At 40.9% G+C, this 25,550-nt stretch overlaps 1 protein-coding gene across 1 annotated transcript in view; it reads left to right on the forward strand.

Annotated features, from left to right (window-relative positions):
- Window positions 1–25,550, forward strand: part of ARHGAP42 (Rho GTPase activating protein 42) — a gene marked incomplete at its 5' end in the record, with an annotated part of 102,595 nt that overhangs the window by 63,451 nt on the left and 13,594 nt on the right. The window contains 7 exons of the mRNA XM_075920006.1: window positions 1,262–1,320; window positions 2,135–2,240; window positions 8,826–8,985; window positions 9,815–9,959; window positions 11,863–12,243; window positions 13,973–14,129; window positions 18,051–18,113. Coding sequence (XP_075776121.1) covers window positions 1,262–1,320; window positions 2,135–2,240; window positions 8,826–8,985; window positions 9,815–9,959; window positions 11,863–12,243; window positions 13,973–14,129; window positions 18,051–18,113 — 1,071 coding nt within the window. The remainder of the gene's footprint in view (window positions 1–1,261; window positions 1,321–2,134; window positions 2,241–8,825; window positions 8,986–9,814; window positions 9,960–11,862; window positions 12,244–13,972; window positions 14,130–18,050; window positions 18,114–25,550) is intronic.

Here is a 25,550-nt window from a genome sequence, read left to right on the forward strand (position 1 = left end):
TGAGTATATTGCTCTGTATGGAATTCATTTCATGTCCCATTTATCCTTATTTATCAATATTGTATTGACTCTTTCATACCCTTAAACACTAAATATATAGAGATATTGGCTAGCATAATAATATTGCAGTAATTATTTATATTTTATTTATTTTGTCTGCCTCACTATTGAATCAGTTGCACTCTATAAAATCCTACATTTGGAGTGGGATAAATTAATTGCATTTGTTGATCTTTAAATTATTTATCTGAACTTCACACTATGAGACATATTTTTCACATTTGTTAAACCCTTTATTAAATTTCCCAGCATGATACTTCACTAATTTATTGTCAGAGCAGAGTAAAATCATGACTCCCTGCATAAATGTTAATTCTCATTTCCTATCCTGCGATACATATCACTTTACAGGAATTGTGAATAAACATATCCCCCGAAGAATTAGCAAATTCATACTAAACCTTCAGCAGTTTAGAAACCCTTTCAAAATAAAGATTATGATTTTCAAGACATGATTCATGATTTGGGGGTCCTCAATTTTGGGGGGAGGGACATTTTGTGATACTGTAAAGGGCTCAAGCTTGCAGAGATGAGGTATTCAGCCTAAAAACCCAAAGCTCCTAAACTCAGTAAAGTTGATTGTCCAGAAATGGAAGCATTAACATCACTAATCCCTTTGAAAGTCTTGGTTACAGTAAGGTTGACAGGATTGTTGTTACTTCTACTATTTTAAAATAAGAAATGGAAGTAATGATGATATTTTATGACTGCAGACATTTCATAAATTACCTTTAGAATGAAGAGTCTCTCCAGTTCACTACACATCAGGATTTCAATGCCAGACCAGGGTCTTTATGATATATTTGGATTTCATATGCTGAAACATAAAGCCTAATTGTCCCCTGATTTTTGCTCCTTCAGCAAAACTGCTGATGACTTGAGTTATTCCTGATCTTACAGTGAAAATGCAGTCAGTCAGGCCCTTGTTCTGTACTAATATTCCTCTTTAAGTTACTCTCAGAGTGGAGATGGATTTAGCTAGAGAAAGTTTTCATCAGACCTTGCATGTGATTATGTGATGCTATGTCCATAGACAGTGAATTTTTTCATTGGACATAACTATCTGGTACCGTGACGCTAAGGTGCTGGGCATCATATAAAAGCATATTGAAATAGTAGTAACAGCATTAAAACATGAGAGAGGATTTTAATAAGTAATGCATTTTTAAATATATATATATATATTTAATTTTATAACCAGGTGTCTTACAGAACCACTGATGACCTTCAAGTTGCACAAGGATTTCATTATTGCTGTTAGTAAGTAAACCACTAAAGAAATTAGTAAATCTTCTGGAAAGTAACACTCTTTTTGATCCATCTCTTACCCATTGTTTCTAGAGAACTTTCCCTACCATGATTCTTCCTTTGTCCTGCCTACTTTTGTTTCAAATGACTCAGACAATGATTTAAGTTGCTGTATTTCAAGAGATATGACATTATACTTACAGAGACATTATTTTGTATTTGTCGAACCAACAGGCCCAGTCAGAAACCCTGGGCTCACTGTGCTGGTTTCTTTACTAACATAACAAAAAGACAGTTCCTGGCCCCACGGAACTAAAAATCAAAGTATGTATTGACACGATATTCTCACTCTCTCGCTCCTCCTCCACACTCACATTAACAATGTCTGTGAAAAGAATGTCAAGATTGCAAAGTTAAGCACATGAAAGTTAATAAATGCTAGAATCAAGGCTCTGTGCTTGTGCAACCTTAATTTTTTTATTTTTTTTCTGATACTTACAAAGCATAAAGTGCTAATTATCCCCATCCCGCCTCAAAGCACCATAAGAATAAATAAAAAGCAGGGCGAGGTTAGATGCTTAAAGGATCATTGGGTCAAATCCTGACTTGGGTCATTATGTTTTAACTGAATGTATTACAATTCCCAGAATGCTCATATGATCAGCATACCTATATTGCTCTCAGATTTTTGAAAGGCTATTTTAACAACAGATAGTTTGCCTTGCGGTGTGTAGTGTGCCCTGATGTAGTATTAGTGATACCAACCGTACACACATCTGTGGGTGCACCTTAATTTAGTAACATTCTCCTTATTTTTATTTAACAGAATCTGATGACCAAAACTACAGGGTTGAGGCAGTGCATGCACTTGTTCATAAATTACCAGAGAAAAACAGAGAGATGCTGGACATCCTAATCAAGCATTTGGTCAAGTAATTCCAACATTACTTTTGTCTATTTGGTTTTTGGGGGGGTGGACATGTATGTGGGCTTATTTTTCCCCTTTTTGTTGCTCAGTTTTGGCTGTTCAAGGGTTAGTTTGGTTTGGATTTACCTGAGAATGTAAATTCTTGTAAATTACATCACACTTGCAAAATGCAGGACAAAAATTTGTAACTAAATTACAACTAAGCAGTAAAAGAATCATAACTCAGAGCCCTGAAGTTCCCAGGAAGTGATTATATTTATTAAATGTGACTGATTTGTAAAGCTGTTCTCAATCCAACTCTCAGTACATGAATGAACACCAAAAAATGAATTGATGATAAAAGCCATCCTTATGATTTCACTCAATGCAAGTTGAGTTAATAAGTACAGTTCCCAGAATGTTCATATAATAAATCAAACTGATCCATAACTTGTGACCTGAGAGCAATTTAGTCCTTAATCTTGTCCCAATGAGCAGTATCAGATTCTTCAGAGAAAAGGTTTAAGAACCCTGCCGTAGCAGATACAAAATATATGTGCATATCCTTCCTTCTCTCATACCTAAATGAATTCTCACTCTGGACTCTAATGGATAGACACTGGCTTTACTCTGAAGAATGAATTTTTATATCCTTTCCAAAATATGTATCATTAATTAGGATAAGTCTGGGTATTCTTGATAATCATATAAATTCTAAGTCTCTTCCTGGGCCTTGCTAGATGCTTGTCATCAGCAATTTCATATAAGAATATAAGAACGGCCATACTGGGTCAGACCAAAGGTCCATCTAGCCCAGTATCCTGTCTGCCGACAACTGCCAATACCATATGCCCCAGAGGGAGAGAACTTAATCGGTAATCATCACGTGATCCCTCTCCTGTCATCCATTTCCAGACAGAGACAAGGGACACCATTCCTACCCATCCTGGCTAATAGCCATTGATGGACCTAACCTCCATGAATCTATCTAGCTGCTTTTTGAACCCTGTTAAAGTCTTAGTCTTCATAACATCCTCTGGCAAGGAGTTCCACAGGTTGACTGTGTGCTAAGTGAAGAATAACTTCCTTTGGTTTGTTTTAAACCTGCTGCATATTAATTTCATAATCCCAATCTTTTAAATCTCTTTCTAGATGATAGTTTTTCCATGTTGCTTTTCTCTTAACACCAGCACAAGGTGATGAGTACTGCACATAGTATTCCAGCTGAGGCAATACCATTGCTTTATATAAAACATTTGATTATTTTCCATCCCATTTTTATGCATCCAAATATCATCTTTGTTTTTTCACCTCAGCTGCATACTGAGCAGAGATTTCTATTGAACCATCCATAGTGATACCCAGCCTCCCTTTCCTGAGTTGATACTTAAGTTAGAACATGGGAAGATAAATGAGTAATTTAATTTTTTCCCCCAAAGTGCATTATTTATTTGCTGTTGTGTTGCCTGTTCCGCAGCCTTGTTTATGCCCCCTTGAAGTTCCTAAGGATCCTCTCTGGTCCTGACTAATATGAATAACTGCTCTATGCACATTTTTGTTTACCCCTCAGCTCATTCACCCTTTCCAGATCATTAACAAATATGCTACGCATCACAAGACCACACACAGGACCCTGAGGCACTCATTGTTAACCCTTTACTAGGATGAAAATTGACTGTTTGTTCCTTCTTTTTGCTTTCTGTGTTCTAACCAATTTTTGATGCAGTGCAATTCTTTGTGTTTCACCCCAGGGCTACTTTGCTTCTTTAGTAGCCTTGTGGGCAGGATCTTGGCAAAAGCCTCTTTTGAAGTCCTTATACATGCAGAAACCATGCTAATTAAACACAGTCACAGGGCTCAGCAGCCACAGCTCCGGAGCTGCTGCATGTGGCTCTTTAGCTGCCCCTAGCAGGCAGCTGTTTTTTGAAAATGAACCTGAATTTACTGTATTTACTGTTTTGCACACTAAAGCGATGGTCGCCAACCCATCATTCATGGCCAACTGGAGCCTTTGCCAGTGAATCGAGATCTTCAGGCCACTCAAAGTCCAGCAGCAAACTGGGCTCATACACGCTGTCTGCCTGATGTGGCCCTGTGTTGCTCCTGGATGCTGGTGGGTCTCTGTGCACTCCTGGCAGCGGTGAGCTAGCTTCGTGCACTGAACTTGCCCAGAGCACCATCCTCACAGGATGTTTTTGGCCAGTTCTCCTTCAGCGGGAACTGTGGGAGCAGCATTTGCCTGTGCAGGCAGTACACGGAGATCCCCTGCTCCCCTCCTTCCAGTGGACACATGCCAGCAGCCAGATGCTTCCAAAAGCAGCGAGGGGACATGGTTTTGAACCATAGCAGGCATGCAGTCTGCCTGAGCCATGCTGTGTCGCTGGCCAGGAGCCTACCTGTGGTACACCCTGCCTGGCCAGAGACTGCACCTTTGCATCCCCTCCCACACCCTAAATCCCTGCCTCAGTCTGGACTCTTGCACCAAACTTCACCCTAGAGCCTACATCTCTCATGCTCGCCAATATTCTGCACCAGTCCAGAGTGCCCTCCTGCACCAAGACTCCCTCCCAGAGACCAGTTTATTCCATCACCTATTCTGTTTGTTTGTCAGAATTTGTGCTGTGACTCTCAAATTATTTTGGTCAAAGACAAAAACAAAAAATGGTTCCTCTTAGAAAGGCTGCTGACCTCTGCTGTATCATATCATGATCTTCAGGTGTTCTTTAGCCTGTTGTAAGTTATCATTTCAGTCCGTATGCTAGATTCAGCTGGAAGGCTTATTTTGTCTTTAATTTTCCTGATCAACTGTAGGAGCTTTTAAATAAAGGTACAACATTTGCTACCCTCCAGTGTCCTGGAAAAAATAGCTATTTTTAATGAGAAATTACCTTTTTTTGTTAGTAATTCAGAAGCTTCCTAGTTTCCTTCAGAACTCTTGGGCATATAGCATCTGGACTTACTGACCTCACTGCTTTTTTATGTGGTCTGTTTGTTCCAACTGTTCTTCTGACTGTTCAAACTCTAGTAACACCACATATTTACTACTAGAAAAGAACAGGTCTCTGTCCCCAGCATCCTCTGCAGTAAAGATTGATGCACAGTCATAATTTTGTTATGACATAATTTTGTCATCCTTAACTGTTCCCTTTAACTCCTGAGAACCCAGCAGTCCTAATAGTTCTTTTGCAAGCTTCCTGCTTCTATTTACTTAAATAATCTTGCCTTTTTAATTTTACACTATTAGCTATTTGCTCATCAAAAATCTATTTGGAACCTTTTAATGTCACCTCTCATATCTTGTCTGCTGTAATTTATGCTCCTTTTTATTGGTTTCACAAATTGCATGGTCATCCTCATCCTCCTACCTAGTGTCATTTTACAAGAGGTTGTCTGGATCAGAAGTTACATCCCCCTTTCTGTGCAGTAAGATTCAAAGACCCATTGACTTGAATGGAACTGTTCATCTGTTTCAAGTTGAAACACATGCTTGTGGGTTTTGCTGTTTCAGGTTGGGGTAGAGATTTTCAAAAGCGCAAATGCAGGAATGTCCTTAGGATTTATGGGACCCTATGCAGTATTAATAAACTAGTGCCCCTATGTCCAATGGAAGCCGGGATGGGGAACGATATAGTTTTAAAGCTATTTTTAAACTAAGATGCGGTAGACCAGGGGTCAGCAACCTATGGCATGCATCCCATAAGTGGCATGCGAGCCTCCCCGCTGGATCTATGCCAGAGGTGGGCAATAATTTTTGACCAGGGGCCACTTCAGAAATGTTTGAAGTGGTCCTGGGCCATACCACAAGGGACAGGGCCTCAGGTGGAATGGGCTGGGCCAGGACACTTCCGTGCTTCCCCACCCACAAAGCCTGATTGGCCTGGGAGTGGGAGAAAGTGCAAAGTTTTTGCCCTCCCCCCCCCCCCCCCCAAGAGAACTGCTGGTAGTTCCCTCTAGGTACCCATGGCCCTGGCAGTTAGAAGTTCTCAGCTCTTATTAAAAGTCAGCTTGTGCCTTTGAAAATAACTACCTTAATGTCTTCACTTCCGCTTTCAAATCCCTCCTCAAAATGCATTTCCTTTGTCTTGATTTGACCATTAAATCCATTCTTGTGCTGTCTATTCTTCTCTTGCTTTTGTTTAAAAAAACCCACACTGTGATTTGCTGGCTATGTAATATAAGTCATGCTATTTTAATTTGTTTTCATTCTGGTACAGGTTGGACCTCTGTAGTCCAGACCTTCAATAGTCTGACAACATCTGTGATCCAGCATTCCCATGGATTCCCGTGGGGAAAAATCAGGCCCCATGCTCAGCAACTCTTCCCCCTCCTTCCCAGAACCCCAAATAGTTCATTTGCAGAGATCGAACACACGGAGTGATGGGGAGGCGCAGGGACAAGGGGGATGCTTGGAGGAAGAGACAGGGTGGTTATGGAGCCGCACGGCATTGAGATTCCCTGGTTTGTAACCAGTCCAATTCTGTGCTTTCTTTTTGTAGCCCTCTTCCCTGTATCTGTCTTCAGATATTTGTATAATCCCAGATTTCATACCTTTTGGGACAGACTTTTTTTAAGATACCCTCTGAAAAAGAGCAGGCAAAGTTACGATGCTGTGCAAATACATAATGCATTAGCAGACACTTAAACATAGAGACATGACATTTGCAAAAAACAAAAAAACGTGTATTTTCCTCTTTGAAAAACTTCCCATGGAAATTACATATTTGCCTCCTTGAGAGTTAAATCATTTCATAATGTGATATAGTAACGCTACACTCCCATGATACAAGTAGCCAGGAGTCTCCAAAGTGGCAATATCCGAATTTAACTGTCACCTGTGATACACTAAAGAGTGAGATTTCCAGAGAAAGCAATTGTGCCTAGATGAATGAGACAGGCAGCCACCTGAAATGTATGATTACATGGGTCTGTATCTATTCAGTACCCCAGCAAAAGTAGGACTAGTGAAGAGAAAATTGGTTATCAAAATGTTCCATATTATAAGCATTCTGAACAGCAATTTTTTTCCTTTTGCAACAGAGTGACCCTTTGATGCGATAGCCAAATTTCTGCCTAGTCATTTGTTGTCAGAATAATATTAAATAACAGCATTCTGTTTATTAGCTTAAATGTACCAATTTATCACCATGGAAACCCAAGTATAAGGCAAACATTACTTTTTTGTGTTCTGTAGTCTGTATTTTGAGATGATGTAGTTTGCTTAAAAGATTTTAAAACTTTTTGTGCAGAATAGTAACTTGTGCTTCTTAAAAAAATAATCATTTTGGTTGCCCTCCGCTGGACCCTCTCCAATACGTCCAGATCCTTTCTGTAGTGGGGGGCCCAGAACTGGACACAATACTCTAGATGTGGCCTCACCAAAGCCGAATAAAGGGGAATAATGACTTCTCTAGATCTGCTGGAAGTGCTCCTCCTAATACACCCCAATGCCATATTGTGCATATCATCTGTTGGCCTGATGCACTTACAGAACTATTTACTGCAGAGCCATCCACTTACTTTCTGCACATTGCTTAGTCACATAGCATGTTCATAGCAGGACATGATTAATGGCCCTGCACACTTGCATAATTGCAGCCCCAACGATCGACTTCCCAACTCCAAACTGATTTGTGTCTGACTTGTAGCAGTCTAAAATTGCCAGATTCCACACACTGATTTCCACATGCTTTTCCAATACAAGCACTCATTTTGGTGTGTTTGTGCACAGAGGGAGGGCAAGCTCTGCACTGCTTAGTTTGCTTGAGAGCTTTGGTGAGGAGCCTTGTCAAAGGCTTTCGGAATTTCAAGTCCAGATACCCTGCCTCCATTAAATCACTTTTCTCTAGGTACTTGGTGACACCCTCAAATCGTTCTAATAGATTGGTGAGACATGATTTACCAAAGCTAGGTATGGGTGATGGGATGATCACTTGATGATTACCTGTTCTGTTAATTTCTTCTGGGGCATCTGGCATTGGCCACTGCGGACTAAGTGAACTTTTGGTCTGACCCAGTATGGCCATTCTTATGTACAAAGGGCTGTGTTGATTCTTCCTCAACACATCATGTTCATCTGTGTGATAACTCTGTTATTTAGTTTAGTTTCAACCAATTTGCCTGGTAATTAAGTTAGGCTTACTGGCCTGTAGTTGCAAGGATTGCCTCTGGAGCCTTTTTTAAAGAACAGGCATTATAAGAGCAATCTACTACAAAGGCTGATATAAGTGATACATTACATGCCACAGTTAGCAGTTCTGCAATTTCATATTTGATAGTTTTCTCTTGGATGTGCAGACCAAGTTTTAATCTCTGTCCTGCATAATCATCTTTTTCCACCTGCTGATGTGGTCTGCATTTGCCTGTCCCCATCGTCTCTACTGTGTGAATCATTTGTGTGCTATTCGTGAGGTGATTATGCTTTGCAGTAAGAAAAAAAGAGCATTTTCTAACTTTTGGGGCCAATTTTTCATTGACAGGCTTGAAAGGGACTCTTGAGCTACGGAGAAAAAATAAGTCCACTCCTATGGTGTCGTATGCCTTATTGGAATGGGAGATAAGCACGCTATTTAGGGAATGGTTAATTTGCCTTTTTTTAAACTTTCCTTTGCAGGGTATCATTGCACAGTCAGCAAAATCTCATGACCGTCTCCAATCTTGGTGTTATCTTTGGACCAACTCTGATGAGAGCTCAGGAGGAAACGGTGGCTGCAATGATGAACATTAAGTTTCAGAATATTGTAGTTGAAATTTTGATAGAACATTATGAAAAGGTAAAAAAAAACAACAACAAAAAAACCTTTATCCGGGACCTTTTACTTTAATCTAATTTGTGATGCAACTGGAATTAAACATGCTACCGGATCTCCTATTCACTACATTCAGCAAATTCCTACAAATAAGAAAAGAGGCTGCTGCAGTTATAGAAGACCAGCTTCAGACAGAATGTTTCCTTCTTTATCAAAGCTACGGGCCATATGTGGCCTAGCATATGGGAAATGAAAGGTGTACGCACAAGCCGCAGCCAACCCGCTCTGTGCAGAGGCTGTCCAGACTCGTATTGGGAAATGTAGTCCCTCCTTTTGGTTAGAAGCAGGCAGAATGAACATAGGCTATGATGGCCTTGCCCCCAACTCTTTTCCCACACCATCCATTATACCAAATGATGTTTTCAGATGAAAAATCAAGATTTTTGAAATCCCAGCTCTTACTTTGTTACTAATAGTTTGTTGGGTTATTGGAATGGATGTCATGTTAATCAGCTGTAGTATTTTCTACTATTTGTGCTCTGTTTATTTCTCTTAATAGGAACATTGAAAGTAAACTATTTCAGTTAATTTCTTTTATAGTCTTGTATCTGTCAGTTTCACTTGCATGTTGTGATGCACTAATCCAGTGCTGTAGTTATTAGGTGGCAAAATCAAATCAAAACAAAAATCTTTCTTCTGTCAACTTTCATTTTAGTTTCATTGCAAAAAATTCCTATTAACATGATTACATGTTTTTACAACAAACCTGTCAGGTGCAACTGTAAGTGGGTGATTGTTAATCATAGCTTTGAAGAAAATGGAAGTTATTTATGGTAATTTTTTGTACTTACAGATATTTCACACCGCTCCAGACCCCAACATTCCTCTTCCCCAGCCTCAATCCCGTTCAGCTTCCAGGAGAACAAGAGCAATTTGCCTCTCAACAGGCTCACGCAAACCCAAAGGCAGATACACCCCCTGTCTGGCAGACCCTGATAGTAAGTTTATTCATACTAATGGCTATTTACCTCTGTTCATGTCTTTTTCTTTAGTTCTCTGGTTGTTAATTGGTAAGCAGTGGTACTTGTTGTGCTCCAAGCACATTGGGTGCTTATTTGCAGTGGTTCTATTAGAGGAAACAATAAAGAGATCAGATGTCAGTGGTGTTTAATTAGTGCTTGCCCTCCCTTTGTCAAGCAGCTCTTGTGCAGCATAAAGTGTTTGAAAATACATTGTGGTTTATTTGTTATTCCAAAGTAACCACTAAGTGATTTGAAATGACCTTCTCCAGACTGTAAAATACTACAAAGAGTACAAGTTTCACCTTGTTTGCTTTTAATAAGATCTTTAAGATTAGAAATGGTATAATAGAGCATTTCACCTCATCCATAATAAGGTCAATCCAGTTGTGGTTTGTCTTGGCCAAAAGTTGTTACCATTAGGCAGCGCTTCCATGTGTGTGAAATAAATTGTGTGGTCTCTGTCAGGGTTCCAGTAGACAACTATCTATACCTCCAAAACCACTACACAGCTGTCGTTGATTGATACCCATGTTGGCAGTCTTAACAAAAAGGCCAAGCACTGGATGGCATGGAGACAGAACTTTATTCTAGTCCTATATATGGATTTATAATTAAAAGTAGAGGGTTTTATTAGCAGTAAATTGCCACCTAAAGTTATTCATCATTTTCATATAAATACTAGAATAAAAGGTCCCACTTGAGTCATTATCGCTCACGTTTTTGTTTTCTAATATTACCATTAAGAGTGATTGGGTTTCAGTTCAAATTGTAGCCAAGGTTAAATTTAATCTGCTAATGTAGGAGCCTTTACGATACTGCAAAAAAAAAAAAAGTAAATTCATACTTAAATCTGTAAATAAATGTATCTATTGTGTCTAGTTGTTGTACATGTCTCCAAAGAATAGGAGGTCTTGGGTACCTAAGCCTCAACTTTCCAAACATGCAAATGCTTATGTGTTCCTAACGTGGACTCCAATTGAGTGTCTGCATGCACAGATGGCAAGTTAAGTGCTAGTTAGGAACCACCTCTAACATATGGAACTTCTTAGTTGTTACTCCAGCATACTGGCTAAAGTAATTTCAGTGTCCTTTGTTTAAAAAAGAATTAGGTGGTCTCTGTTCCACACAGCAAAGCTATAGGGAATTGTTCTCCATGATCAGGCTGCCCATGGACTTCTGCCATCTCACCCCTTGTGTAAAGAAATAGCACAAATTTTGTTACTGCGAGAGGTCCCTTCTGATCCTTAAAAAAATGCCATAATTAGCATCAGTATTCGACCATATATAAAATCAACCCATTGTGCCCAATAAAGATTATTTAACTTGTTTTAATGAGGCCTAATTCCAGGATCATTTTCAGGTTAAGTAGTAAAGCATTCTGAGAACTGAATCTACAGAGGCAAAGGTGCACCTCCTGTTAACCCTACGATCCAAAAGCTATATCCCCTCAATCTTCACCAGTGGGATTGGAGAACAGGGAGCCAGAAGTAGAAGGTTTCCAGGGATGCAATCAGCAAAGAGACTGAAAATTCAAATTAAAACAAAATAAAGGACAGAATAGCTGTGAAACAATAAAACCAGGGACTTTGGCATCACTATGAGGCACATGCATTGTCATGGTAGCCTATAGTTGGAGCAGTCATCAGAGGAATTTGTGACTGCATCCTTCACATAAGAGGGGCATAAAACAGTTGATATGCAAATTAACCAAATACCCAGTCTCCCTTGAAAATTGTTATCTGCAAAAGCCACATACTTATGATTGTGATGATTTTTGAAGGCCCCAGAGACCACACGTGTATTAGGAAAATGGACACTTTCAGAAAGTGTAATTTACACACAAAAGATCATTTTTTCTTCTTTTTCCCCTCCTCTTCAGGTGATTCATACAGTAGTAGCCCAGACAGCACTCCTATGGGCAGCATAGAATCACTCTCTTCTCATTCGTCAGAACAAAACAGCACCACAAAGTCTGCTTCATCCCAACCCAGGGAGAAATCAGGAGGAATTCCATGGATTGCCTCTCCACCGTCTTCCAATGGACAGAAGAGCTCTGGCCTCTGGACCACAAGTCCAGAATCCTCCTCTAAGGAGGATGCTACAAAAACAGATGTGGAGTCAGACTGTCAAAGTGTGGCTTCTGTCACTAGCCCAGAGAATACATCTCCACCAGTAGATCTGACCAAAAAAAGTGTTTATGGTCTGTCTGGGCTGACAAGATCTGCAGCTCCATCCCTCAGATCAATCACTTCAGCAGAAGGTAGGTCCTATGTGTTGTATTAATTTGTTCTATCAGGGCACTACTAGTTTAACATGATGCACCCGAAAAATGTAAGTCCATTCAAAAGGCTATTGAAATTCCTTGATTTTGTTAATTTACTTCCAATCTTTCCAACGTGTTCATTCGTTCAGACATTTTTGAGCAATATTTTGAAGGTGCCTTTCCTTTGTGCCCTTTGCATTGCTTTTAAGGCATCAAGCTTCCTCATAATTTGAAACAATTGTCTTACCTTCCAGCACTGCTTAATTACATGAAAGGTTGGAGTAGCTAGCCAAGGTTCAGCATTCTCTCTGAGGCTAGTCTTGCACCATGACTGAACATAAGACTTAGACAGCCAGTTCCCGGCACCCTCACTTTCATCAGGCTATGTGCTGGCTTTTTTTTTTTTAGCTGCATCTCATAAAAGATTGAGACTATTTCTACAATAAATGGATCATGTAGGATTTTTGTAAAGACGAACAATACCTTGAACGGCAAGGTAAATTAGCAAATGGTGCAGAAGGCTAAATAAATGCTATTGTAATGTGCGCTAGTCAGCGTGTCTTATTTAGAAGATGGCTTTTCTTTTGAGTGAACCCAAGTATAGCATATAGTTTAGCCAGTAGGTAGGTGTGGCTGAACATGTCTGTGTGCACACATGGGATGAAAGACGAGATTTCTTGCCACTTCTCTTGTTTTAGAATCCAGAAACTGAATCCAGGAAGCTATTGAGATGATTTTCGTAATACCTTGATAATTGACTCAGCATTGCCCTTAAAAATTAGTACCAAAAGAAGTCCATTTTATATATAAGATTGTGAATTACTAAGGTTACACAGTCACTGAGATGTACATTCTAATGGACTGAGCATGAGATTGAGAACCATGGACCCAAGTTCTACCTCTAGTTCTGCCACTGATCTGCTATGTAAATTTGTATAGTGCCTAGCACAATGGGATTGTGGTCTAGCATGCCTAAGTGCTGCTTCAGTACAAATAAATAGATCAACGTGGGTAATTGTTTTCCATCTAAAAATTGGGGTCCTATTAAAGTACAGTCTACCTGTCTTGCAAGAAATGTATGAAATACATTAGATTTTATACAGTGCTCTGAAAATGCCAACCATTCTATTATTATCATCAATCCTATTAGAAACGTGTGGAAGTCATATATAAGAATAGAGCAGTACATGGACAGATCTTTTGTGAAGGCTTCCTGGATGTTATTACTAAATATTTTTATAATATTACATTAGGGCCTTCTGTTTCTGACAGATAAAATCCAAGTTGTGCACAGTTTGTTTTATTTTAAGAAGATATGGTAACAGAATAGTCATTTAAACAAGTTTTAATTTTCATCTGCATAAACTGCATAAACCTGATTTTGTTTGTTTGTTCTGATTTTTAGGGGGGAGGCTATTAGTTTGCATAGCACAGGAGACTGGCTTGTGTAGTATTTTATTAATGAAGTTTTAGTATCATCAGTGTTCAGAGAACATGTTCTAATCATCAGTGCAACATAACAGTCTGCTGTCTTCAGAGTTCTAGTATAATTCTCTCAATTTTTGGTAGCAATAATTTCCTAGCTATCTTTGATAGGCAGTCTTTTTTATTGGCTATAGCTATTTTATTTCTTTTTTAAAATCCTGCTTTGTTATGTATGACAGAAATGTTATTAAGGCACACTGAAATCTTATTATAGTCCACGCACTCTGATTGTTCCTTATAGGTAACAAAAGCCGCAGTGGATCTGTACAGAGCTTAGCCTCAGTTGATGCCAAAGACACACCAAAGGCTCTACCAAATCCAGAACTGCCTCCCAAAATGCGCAGGAGATTAAGATTGGATACGGCTTCGAGTAATGGCTATCAGAGACCAGGATCTGTGTAAGTCATCCAGACTTAGCAGAGAGTTGATTTGTTGCGTTATGTGCCCACATAAACTATCCTATACAGTGGGCTGAATGATGGAAAAAGTATTCATGAATATTTGATGAGATAAATCAGATGAAATTGTCATATTTGTGAATTATTCATTAATCTTCATAAGCTCTGAAAACTAGGCAGATGGGGGCTTCCCTAAAGTGTCTTGAACTTAATAGCAGAACTCTCAGAACAATTTACTGGAAGTTCTGAAAAATAAATAAAAAATGAGATGTAAGTTGAATTGACATCAATTTTTTTTTGTTTAATTTTTGGCTAATTGGTTTGAATTAAACAAAGACATTTCATTTCATGTGTTGTTAATAAAAGCAAAAGAATTGAAGAGCTAGATTCACAGGAACAGGACAAGTAACTGATACCTTCCTTATAATTATTACTCGCTAATGGGATTTGAAAGACCCAGTATTGAATGTTGGACTAGTGATTTATATGCAAATTTTCCCCTTCCAAGGAAGTATGCTAACCACCAGACTATAGAGTACTCTAGCACGGTGGTGTCTCAGTCTCTCCATTTGAAGCTGTTCCATTTTGTCTAAATAATTAAGAAGTCATCAGTAGGGACTGGAACCTGGGTATCATCCCTCTTAAGGGAATGCCCAAGCCACTGGCTATAACACCATTCTCTTTCTTCCAATGGCTCTTCAAGTATTTTGCACAAAATAATATGCTTTCAGTTGGAGAGACTGAGAGATGCCCACTGTAAAATACCCTATTCTTGGTGGCAAGGATAATCACTTTGGAGGGGCTGACCTGGGTTCAAACCCCTCCTCCAAAGCAGGGATTTAAGCCCGAGTTTCCAACACCAAAAGGAAGGCCCCTAACTTATAGGCTAATGCAGTGGTCACCAACCCATCAATCACTATCGACTGATCGATTTTGAGTGCACGATCAGTCAATCACGAGGCATTCCAGCTCCCACTGCCACCCCACATTCACCCCCACCCCCAAGAAGTAGCCCGTGCTGGTGCTACCTCCTGGAAAAATGGAGGTAGCATCAGCTTCCTGTGGCGTGGGGAGAGAAGTCACGCAGTTGCGCTCCAGATGCAATGTCTCAGGAAGCACACAGGCTGCTCCCTCCCCCAAATAGCTGGCTCAGGAAGGCAGGCAGCATTCGGAAGGAAGTCCCCAGCTATGCGCCAGATCCAACTTCTCAGGAAGCACGCCATCTATTTGGGAGAGGAAAGGAGTAGCCCACGTGCTTCCTGAGATGCTGGCTTCATTGCGCAGCCCAGGACTTCCCCTCCCTCACCACCCACGCAGGAAGGTAGGCAGCAGGGGGAAGGAAGTCCCCGACTTTTCAGAAAGCACACCGGCTGTTTGGAGGAGGGGAGGAGCCACGCATGCCATGGGATCCCTAGGTATGGCCGAGCTGTTTCTGCCCCTGCCCCCTGCCCAGACCCGCCCCCCAACAGCACCCTGCCCCCTCCCCCTGCCCAGACCTCCACCAGCACCCTGTTCCTGCCCCCTGGCCAGACATCATCCAGCACCCTGTTCCCTGGCCAGACACCCACCAGCACCCTGTCCCGCCTTCTGGCCAGACACCCACCAGCACCCTGCTCCTATCCCGTAACCAGACCCCCATCCAGCACCCTGTTCCTGCCTCCTGGCCAGACACCCACCAGCACCCTGCTCCTGCCCCCTCCCTCCTGGCTGGACATCCTACCCCCAGCTTGCTCCTGTACTCTATTTTCCACCCAGATTCTGCCCCTCCCATCTCTATCCCACTCACTGGCAGCCCTGTCCCACACACTGAATCCCTCGTTTTTGACCCCATCTGAGATTGTAGTGGGTCCCACAAATTCTACTAACCGTAGAACCCCAGAAAAGTTAATCTGGCTGGATGCCTTGAACCTCAGTCCTACCTACCCTATTCCTTGCTCCCTCCTTCGCTCCCTGCCCATGGGGCTAGAATGCCAGAGGAATAACATGTCTCAGTTGGGGCCACAAAATCATTGAGTTTTGGGGTTTTCTGGAGGGTTGTGTGGTTTTTTTTTTTTTTTTTTTTTTTTAAATCTCACTTGTGTGGTTTTGACTGATTTTTTTTCTGTGGGTCAGTGACCTCTGACCCAAAACAGGTTCCCTGCCCCTCCCATAAATAAAGACAATTCTGAAACATTTTGTTTTGGACATATTATTTCATTTAAAAATGAAGCCTGGCCAACTAGCCCCTAATTAGGGCCAAGCCCCCATCTGGCTGCAGCATCATAACACTCCTGCACTCCCACAGGCCCCAACCCTGAGCCCATCTGTCCTGAGCCCCTTGCATCCCCAACTCCTGCACCCTCACATCCCCAGTCTTCTGCCACAACACTACTACACCATCCACACACTTAAAATCTGTGCCCTGAGCCCATCATACTCCCAATCCCCTGCCCTTCATACACTCCAACGCAAACTCCTGCACCCTCACATCCACAAGCTTGCGCCTTGCTCAGACCTCCACCTGACCCCAACACTCTCCAGCCTGGAGTCCCCACCATGAACCAGCATCCCCTTTTCCACCTCCTCCTGTATCCAGATTCCCCCCCAGAGCTTGCACCTCTTACCCCTTCCCACACCCAAATCCCTCATTCCCACCCCAGAGCCCACACCTCCTGCCTCAAGCCAGTGAGAGCGAGTAAGGGCTGGGGACAGCAAGTAATGGAGAGGAGGGGAAACGGAGAGGGTGGTGCTTCAAGGAAGGGGTGGGGTCTTAAGGAAGGGGTCGGATAATGTTGTCTTGCCCTGACATTTAAAAAGTGATCTTGGGTGTAAAAAGGTTGGAGACCACTGGGCTAAACATTATAAGATGGGGCAACACAACTGCCATGACCTCCTCCTCTACTAGCTTGTAAATTATGCCTAAATCCTTTTGTGATAGTAGCCTGAAAAATCAAAATGTCTCATTGTGACAATGTTCATAAGGTCTGCTTTGACATTTCCAAACACTTTCTTTTTTTGTTTTGGCCAAAACAGTTTGCTGAAATTGACAAGTATTCATTCTTTAAATGTTTTTGATCAGTCGAAATCTTCACTTATTGATGGAAAAGTTTCACCTGAAAAATTTCACCCATCTCTAGTCATAGTAGTTTCACTGGGCTTTGGATTAAGCCAGTAATGAACAGAGAAAATCTGTGAAATAAATTATTTGATTAATACTATTCAGCCAGCTTTAACATTGTGTCTCTGCTTCTTCTGTGTTTATTTATCTTAAGAGATATGAATGCCATGTACTGACCAGGCAATATGTCAAAAATAAAGTGTTATTATTCATCACCTCTTTTTCCTGACCATCAGAATCAGAACAAGACAAATGCAATTCTTCTCTGAAATTGATGTGTTCCATTGCACACACTATTAGATAATTTCTTTGTAGCTAGTTATTTCTCGGGATGGAAATAATTTCATATAAGATTTGGGTTAAAAATATTGTCTAGTATTTATAGCCCAGAACTGGAGATGAGTGAGATCATTGGGATTAGAACCCAGAAATGATAACATTCATTTTCCCTCTCCAGACACTATATATCCCTCATTTTAGGTTTATTCAGGAGCAAGACATTAATACGAATTACAAAATATGCAAATGTTTGTGTTACATTTTCAGCAGGGCTCCTTCAGATTTAGCACATATGTAAATTTCTTGCTGAACTGAGACCTAAGCTAAGCATTACTTGCTTCTTCGTTTCTTGCACTGCTCCTACATTTTTCAGGTTAAAAAAAGAGCATCGACAATTTAAGAATCAAATAAAAAAATAAAATAAAAAATTATATTTTCAAGTCTATATAACTGAAAAAAACCTTAGTTTATTAACACCAGCATAACTCTGCAGTTCATTGAAAGGAACATGTTTAATACCAGATGCCTCTTAACTTAATTTTCAGAGTGGCTGCAAGAGCCCAGTTGTTCGAAAGTGCTGGTTCACTTAAGCAAACTTCTTCAGGACGGTAAGTACCCTACACTATTTATTTTAGTTAAAATTAAAGCCATGTGCTTTCAAAGATTTACAGGAGGAGTGGGAAACAATGATTTGTACCGTCCAAAGAAGTATCCCTTTCCATGCAAACATGCCACCATTTGTCAGGTTCATCCTTTCTATACATTTCTCAGAGGGAGCTTTAGACTATTGATTTTCTCATCCATCAGCTGTGACAGTACCTGTATAGAAGCTGATGACAATAGGTTGCCTCTTAGATGTTGTCTATGCTTGCAATTGATCAGCAACACTTTTATCAACTAAAGTTTTGGTGCAGCAAGCACAAGTGTGAACACTGCTTTGTCTCTAGGAGTGCTCTCCTGCCGACAAAACAAAAGCCACTTTTGGGGGCTAGAAGTATTTTGTCAGCAAAAGTACCAACAAACTGTATTCACATGCATTGACTTCTAGTGACAGGGCTGTGCCAACACAGCCTTGTCACTAAAAGCTGTATAGTGTAGCATTAGTGAAATTGCCCTTTCCAAAATTTGGCTTTAGATACAAATACTATTCACCACCAACTTCTCCCCCCACACAGAATACAAAAACCTATCCCTTCATCAAACCTTGTTGGTAGTTCTGTCCACATGTCTACTCTAGTGACACCATCACAGGGCCTTACCATATCAGCCATCCCATCAAAGCCATCATGTGTCAGCAGTGCCATTCTGCCATGTATATCGGACAGATCAGACTGTTTCGATGCCAAAGAATAAATGGACACAAATCAGACATTAAGAATGGCAACATTCAAAAACCTATGGGGGAGCACTTTAACCTCCCTGGACACACAGTTTCTGACTTGTAAGTTGCCATTCTCAGGCAAAAAAAACGATCTAAAACAGACTGCAATGAGAAAATGCTGATCTAGAATTTATATGCAAATTTGACACTTTAAACCAAGGTTTAAATAGACAAATTGAGGCTACATCTACACTGCCCTCCCTTGCGCAAGAAAATATGCAAATGAGGTAAAGTGGTGAATATTACTGTGCTTCATTTGCATATTTAATGAGCCACCATTTTGCGCAAGGGGCTTTTGTGCAAAAACCCCCTCTTGTGCAAGAGCCATTCTGCCGCTTTTTTTCAGGAAGAACAGCTTTTGCGCAAGAGGGGCTTTTGCGCAAAAAGGAGCTGTATAGATGGCAAAAATAGTGGCTTATTAAGTATGCAAATGAGGTGTGGCAATATTCATCGCTTTGCCTCATTTGCATATTTTCTTTTGCAAGAGAGGGCAGTGTAGACATAGCCTGAGGGTTCTCACATGACAGTAGGTTATTTCCCATCAGGTACTCTCACCTTCTCATCACTGCTGGAAATGAGCCACATCCACTCTGATTTAATTAGCACTGATACCACACTCCCATCTCTGTATCCTTTTTTTTTCTTTCTTTTTTTCTTTCTTCATCAGCATCTAAAGAAGACAGAAAGAAAAAGGATACAGAGATGGGAGTGTGATATCAGTGTTAATTAAATTAGAGTGGATGTAGCTCATTTCCAGCAGTGATGAGAAGGTGAGAGTACCTGATGGGAAATTACTTATTGTAATGTGAGAACATCACAATCTGATGAAGTGAGTTGTAGCTTACAAATGCTTATGCCCTAATATCCTAATACATTTGATAGTCTTTAAAAGTGACACTGGACTCCTTGTTGTCTTTGCTGAAACAGACTAACACGGCTACTTTAATGATATTCAGGATTGTTACTATTCTTCCCACTATGTCTCCTTTGCTTCAGTTCCCATATGGGGAATTCTGTGATCTTCCCACAGGCCATTTAGTTGTTTACACAATCATTGGGATTTGTTTTTGTCTTGTCACTTGAACTGTAGTAGTACAAACATCCATTTGCTGGATGGAGTTCCTCTAGAAAGTGGAACTATCTTTATGTTGTCCAGCCTCTTCTTCCTTCCATTCTGCTTTATTTTTCTTTCAAACATATTTCATTGTGGGCTTCCGTACGTTTCCCAGCAAAAAGCTAGATTAAAGGCAAATAAGTAGTTGCACCAGAAGAGTGTTCAAGCACAGTCAAAAAATGGCTAAGATTTTGTCATGGTTATTTTTAGTAAAAGTCACGGTCAGGTCGTGGCAAAAAACACAGATTCACAGAAGTCGGAGACCTGTCCCTGACTTTTACTAAAAATACACGGGGCTAGCAGCTGCTCCTGCACAAGAGGCTTACTGTTGTAAGAACTTTCAGATAGTGAGACTCCAAGCACTCGATCCATTCAGCTTAAATAACAGCAAGAACCTGAGTCAAATAGGGCCTCTAAGTAATAGAGTAACAGACATATAACCTCTAATAATAACAATAATCCATGGAACCACTGGGGCTGTTATGAAACTGGGAAGCAGGCAGGCACAAACATGCTTCCTAACTCTCAGTCTAGGTCAAGAGAAAGCTGATCAGTTGGAGATGCCAGGACCTTATGATGTTACATGAGAGAGGGAGGAGGCAGCAGCATGTCTGAGACGAGGGGGCACATAGCTTGTTTTATGTGGCACATAAGCTGCGGGAGTGTGGATAGAGACCCCTCTCCTGTTCTTTGGCTCGATTCCCCCTCCATACTCTGTTCCTCTTCCTTCCCACAGTCTGATGCGCCCCTTCCTCCTTCTCAGCACCCATTCTGTTGCACTTGTATATAAAAAACACATATGATGCAAGAGTCTGACAAAGAAGAAAGTAGCTGTACTGCTTCACAATGGGGATGAAGAGCAGATGATAAATGGCAAAGGAGGAAAGGCTTGACAGGCTTAATAGCTCCTCTGTGCAGTCTTCATAAGAAAGCAGAATAGTGACAGTAACAAGAAGGAAAGGGTCTGCAGACAGACTGAAGATAGAAGAGACAAAAGGTGGCTCAGGTGTTTTTGCAGGGCAGTGTGAGTCAGGCCAGCTTTTGCAGCAAGGGAGCAGTCGTTGTCAATTCTTGCTTAGCCAGCATACATGCACAAGAGGGCCAGTCCGAGCCCTTTAAGCATTCCTCTGTCCTTTACTCCATTGAAATTAATGTAAATGTGACCAGTCTCATTCCACAAAGTGATTTTTTTTTATCTCTCCACAATAGCCTATTAGAAAGGGTATGTATATTCATAAAAATACAAATACAGGTTGAACCTCTCTAGTCTGGCACCCTCAGGACCTGACCATTGCCAAACCAGAGAATTTGCCAAACCACAGGAGGTCAATATTGTCTAGCAACATTACCAACACTTCCACTGCTTACTGGGCTTTTAGAAGACATTTAAGGGTAATTTAGAGCTAAATAACATCGCAGAACACTGGGAGCCAGGACTGGTGTCTGTAAAACTTTATGAGGCTGCAGGAAACTTGGCCATACCCATGATTAAGTGGACATCCAGCTAATTAAAATCATGCTGGACCACTGATGTTGCCGGACTAGAGAGGTTTAACCTGTAAATGTTAACAGAGATGGAGAGAAATACTCTCTCTCTCTCTCGCTCATATATATATGCAGGAAAGTCCAATAGTAAAAGTATGGTAACACTAACTTTACTGTATTGCTGCCACTTTCATCCATTCATCTATATAAGCTATTTCTGGAGTGTCTATTTCTTGGTATCTGAGCTTTGAGATCTGATGCCCTTCTATTAGCGGAACCCATGTAGTTAGCTCACACACGTAAATGTTGCAGTGTTAGAGTGGCACGGTTCACTCTTGTTATAAATTAAGCTGCAGTACAGTGTGTAATTCCATTTCTGACATCTCTGTCTGCCAACTAAAACTACGCCAAATATGTTACACCGTGAGATTTTGGCCCTTCATGCTGCTCTTCCCAGATAGACCTCAATTCTTTGGCAAGGCAGTGGGGCTCATGGGAAGTGTTCTCAGCTTCCAAGATCAGGATCTAAAACAAGGATTTTTTCCATTTCCTCACCGTTGCTGCAAAGTTCAAACAAATAGAAGTGCTTTTGGCTATGAGAAATAACACGGTGTTGAATTTAGTGTTTGTGCATAGCACCAGGTTGCGGTAGCCCAAGAGAATTAAGTCTGTATTCTGCAGAGTTTCCCAGCTGATAGAATAGTTCAATCTCTATGGTCATTGAGCACCGAAGGAAGAAGTTGGACAGTTCCTGACAACTCACTTCACATAAGCCAACAAACAGTTGTCAGATAGTAAGAGCTTTTGGTCCTGCTGAGATAGAGCCAGCATCCTGGAGGAAGGCCTCTATTCTATTACTAATCCCTGAAACCACCAGTGTCCCTTGCTTTCAGATTTTCAACTGCTTTTTCTCTATTCAGAATCTAGCCTCTAAATAGTTAGGTTGCGATTTGTAGATTCTACCACCTGAAATGAAACATTGTTATTTACACTATGGGTGGCATTTTCAAAAGCACCTAACTTTCATTTCTAACAGCTGTCTAGAGATTGTCTTAAAATTATCACATTTCTGAGCTGGCCATACTTAATGCCCTCTGTATAAAAGTCTTTTTCACCTCTTCTTAGTTTAGTCAGTTATTATGTACTCCCATCCACGAACCTCTTTGTTTCGTGTTTCCTTTATCTTAAACCTGTGTGCTGTTTTCAGTTGTACATGAATGTGAGTCTTATGCAGCGAGGGTGACCAGATGCCCCAATATTGTTGGAATTGTCTCAATATTAGGGGCTTTGTCTTTTATATGCAACTATTCGTCCCACACCGGAAAAATAAAATGTCCCGATTTTTCACACTTGTTATCTGTTCACCCTATCTGAAGTGGTCTAAGTTAGATTTGATCTCTTTATTCAGAAAAGAACAAAATCAGTGTTTTAAATTTGTGCATCTTGTTAGGCAGAAAAGGTTAGACCAGAATTTATGCCCGTTGCCAGATCTTTACTCAGATTTTGATCATGCTTTTTCTCTCATTCCAATCCCAGTGTCATTTTTGCCTCCCCATCTCCTCACTGCTTTTTCCTTTCTCTCAAGCCAAAAGACATCATATATCCCCTTGCTTCTCACTGGATTGGATTCCCTGTCACTCATGGATAACACCCACAACAGAGTAGCATAATTATTTCTTTATGCAGATATTGCTCTACTGCCCAGCAACTCCAGTGGGGATTCATGGTGATAGATGTTGTACAGAAACACACGGAAAATAGCCCTGCCCTAAAGAGCTTACAGTTTGAGAAACATGAGGTTTCCTGATCTCTGGTATTCCATTAAGGGCATACAGCTCTTGGGGGCTGAGATAAATGGGAAGCACTGACTGGAGTGAACACCATAGCAGAGGCTACCAGAGTTAAGGGAACAGCACAAAAGAATAAACAAGGGACCATGATTTCATCTATGTTGACAGAGAGGTCCCAGAGAAATAGGCTCAGGATTTGAATCCATGGGGGTTGATACTATAATGTATAGGGGAGGATGGATGTCTTACATTCCCTTTGCTTCCTTCTTGCTCCCCTCTTTCCCCCCGACTCCTCCCCGGACTATGATTAAACATATCCATCTGGTCATCTTTCTCCTCTTGCTTCTGTGTCTTATTGCACATGTCCTTATACACTTGGGCTGTGTCTACATTGGCACCCTTTTCCATAAAAGGGATGCTAATGAGACACTTCGGAATTGCAAATGCCGCGGGGGATTTAAATATCCCCGCGGCATTTGCATGAACATGGCTGCTGCTTTTTTCCGGCTCGGGGTTTTGCCGGAGAAAAGCGCCAGTCTAGACGGGATCTTGCGGAAAATAAGCCCTTTTCCGCAAGAACCCTTATTCCTACTTTCAAGTAGGAATAAGGGATCTTCCGGAAAAGGGCTTATTTTCTGCAAGATCCCGTCTAGACTGGCGCTTTTCTCGGGCAAAACCCCGAGCCGGAAAAAAGCAGCAGCCATGTTCATGCAAATGCCGCGGGGATATTTAAATCCCCCGCGGCATTTGCAATTCCGACTGGTCTCATTAGCATCCCTTTTCCGGAAAGGGGTGCCAATGTAGACACAGCCTTGGGGTACATCTAGACTATATTCTGTTTTCGAAAGGAGATATGCAAATTCAGTGCTAACTTGCATATCTTCTGGTTGCTTTTTCAAAAAAGAAAGCAGTTTAGACGTGGTTCTTTTGGGGAGGAAAACCCTTTTTCAAAAGAACCCTTCTTCCTCAAAAAATGAGGTGTGTAGGGTTCTTTTGAAAAAGGGTTTTTTTTTTCCGAAAGAACCGTGTCTAAGTTGCTTTCTTTTTTAAAAAAAAAACACTTTCAAAAAAGCGGTCAGAAGAAGATATGCAAATTAGCACCAAATTTGCAAATCTCCTTTCAAAAAAAGAATATAGTCTGGATGTACCCTTGGAATCCTCTGTTCTCCTTCAAGTGCCATCTTCACTGAACCTCAAGGTCTATAAATCCATGCAGAGGAGTGTTACCTAACCAGTTGTCTGACCACCATATACAAAGCATAAAACTTTACAAGAATCCAAACAAATTCTCTGGCACTAACAATTGCATCCCATTCCTTTCTTTCATTTGTACGTTGGCTATCGAGACTACATTCTTTAGAGCAGGAATCTAACCTTCAGGATGCCTATAAAGGGTCTAGAGAGACAAAATGGGTGAGCTAACAGCTTTTATTAGACCAGCTACTCTTGGTGAAACAAAAGCTTTCAAGTCACACAAAGCTCTCCTTAAGGTATGGGAAGGTTATTCAGTGTGTCAGAGAATTACAAGGTGGAACAGATTGTTTAGCATAAGTAAGTAAAAGAAAGGGAGGGGAGGCAGCTTTGGTTGTTAGATTTTTGTAATAAGCAATGAATTCAGTGTGTCTGTTGATTCCATTTTTTTTTAGTGTCAGCCAAAGTTATGTATGTAAGCTCTCAAGCTTCTCTTGAAGGAGTTGTGCAGGTTTCCTTGGCAGATGAGGACTGAGAAATCAGATAGAAAGTGATTGCTTTGTTTACCCAGAGGGTCTTTCATTATTTTTCTTGTGAACTTATTTGAGAACATTGTGATTGTCTGGTTTCACTCACATAGTTGTTGGGAAATTCAATGCACTGAGGGAGGTACACCACATGTTATGGTAGACATATTTAAAACCAATGGATCTTGAAAGGTGTTGGTCATTGGAGCAGTGGAGATAGGTTGTGGGTTTTACATTTGTTGTTCTGCTAGAGTCTGGTGCCCTTTTCAGTTGGCGAGACCTGTTCTGTGGAGGGCTTGCTTTTGATAGTGAACTTGGAGAGGCTGGGAGTCTTATCTGAAGTGCCTGGCACATTATTGACTCCATGCAGTAATCAATAATATTTGATCATCTGCTGAAATTTAGATAATCACCCAAATGTTTTGATGCTAACAATCATAAGCTCATAATTGGGGATTCTGGAAAAATGTAAAACTAGGCCTGAGAATGGGTTGTGTCCTAGGGTACTCTCCTGTGGCAGGCCATTGCATGACAGGTACATTTGTTTCAGTTTTACC

This window comes from Pelodiscus sinensis, chromosome 1 (genome assembly GCF_049634645.1).
Source record: "Pelodiscus sinensis isolate JC-2024 chromosome 1, ASM4963464v1, whole genome shotgun sequence".
Classification (NCBI taxonomy): domain Eukaryota; kingdom Metazoa; phylum Chordata; order Testudines; family Trionychidae; genus Pelodiscus; species Pelodiscus sinensis.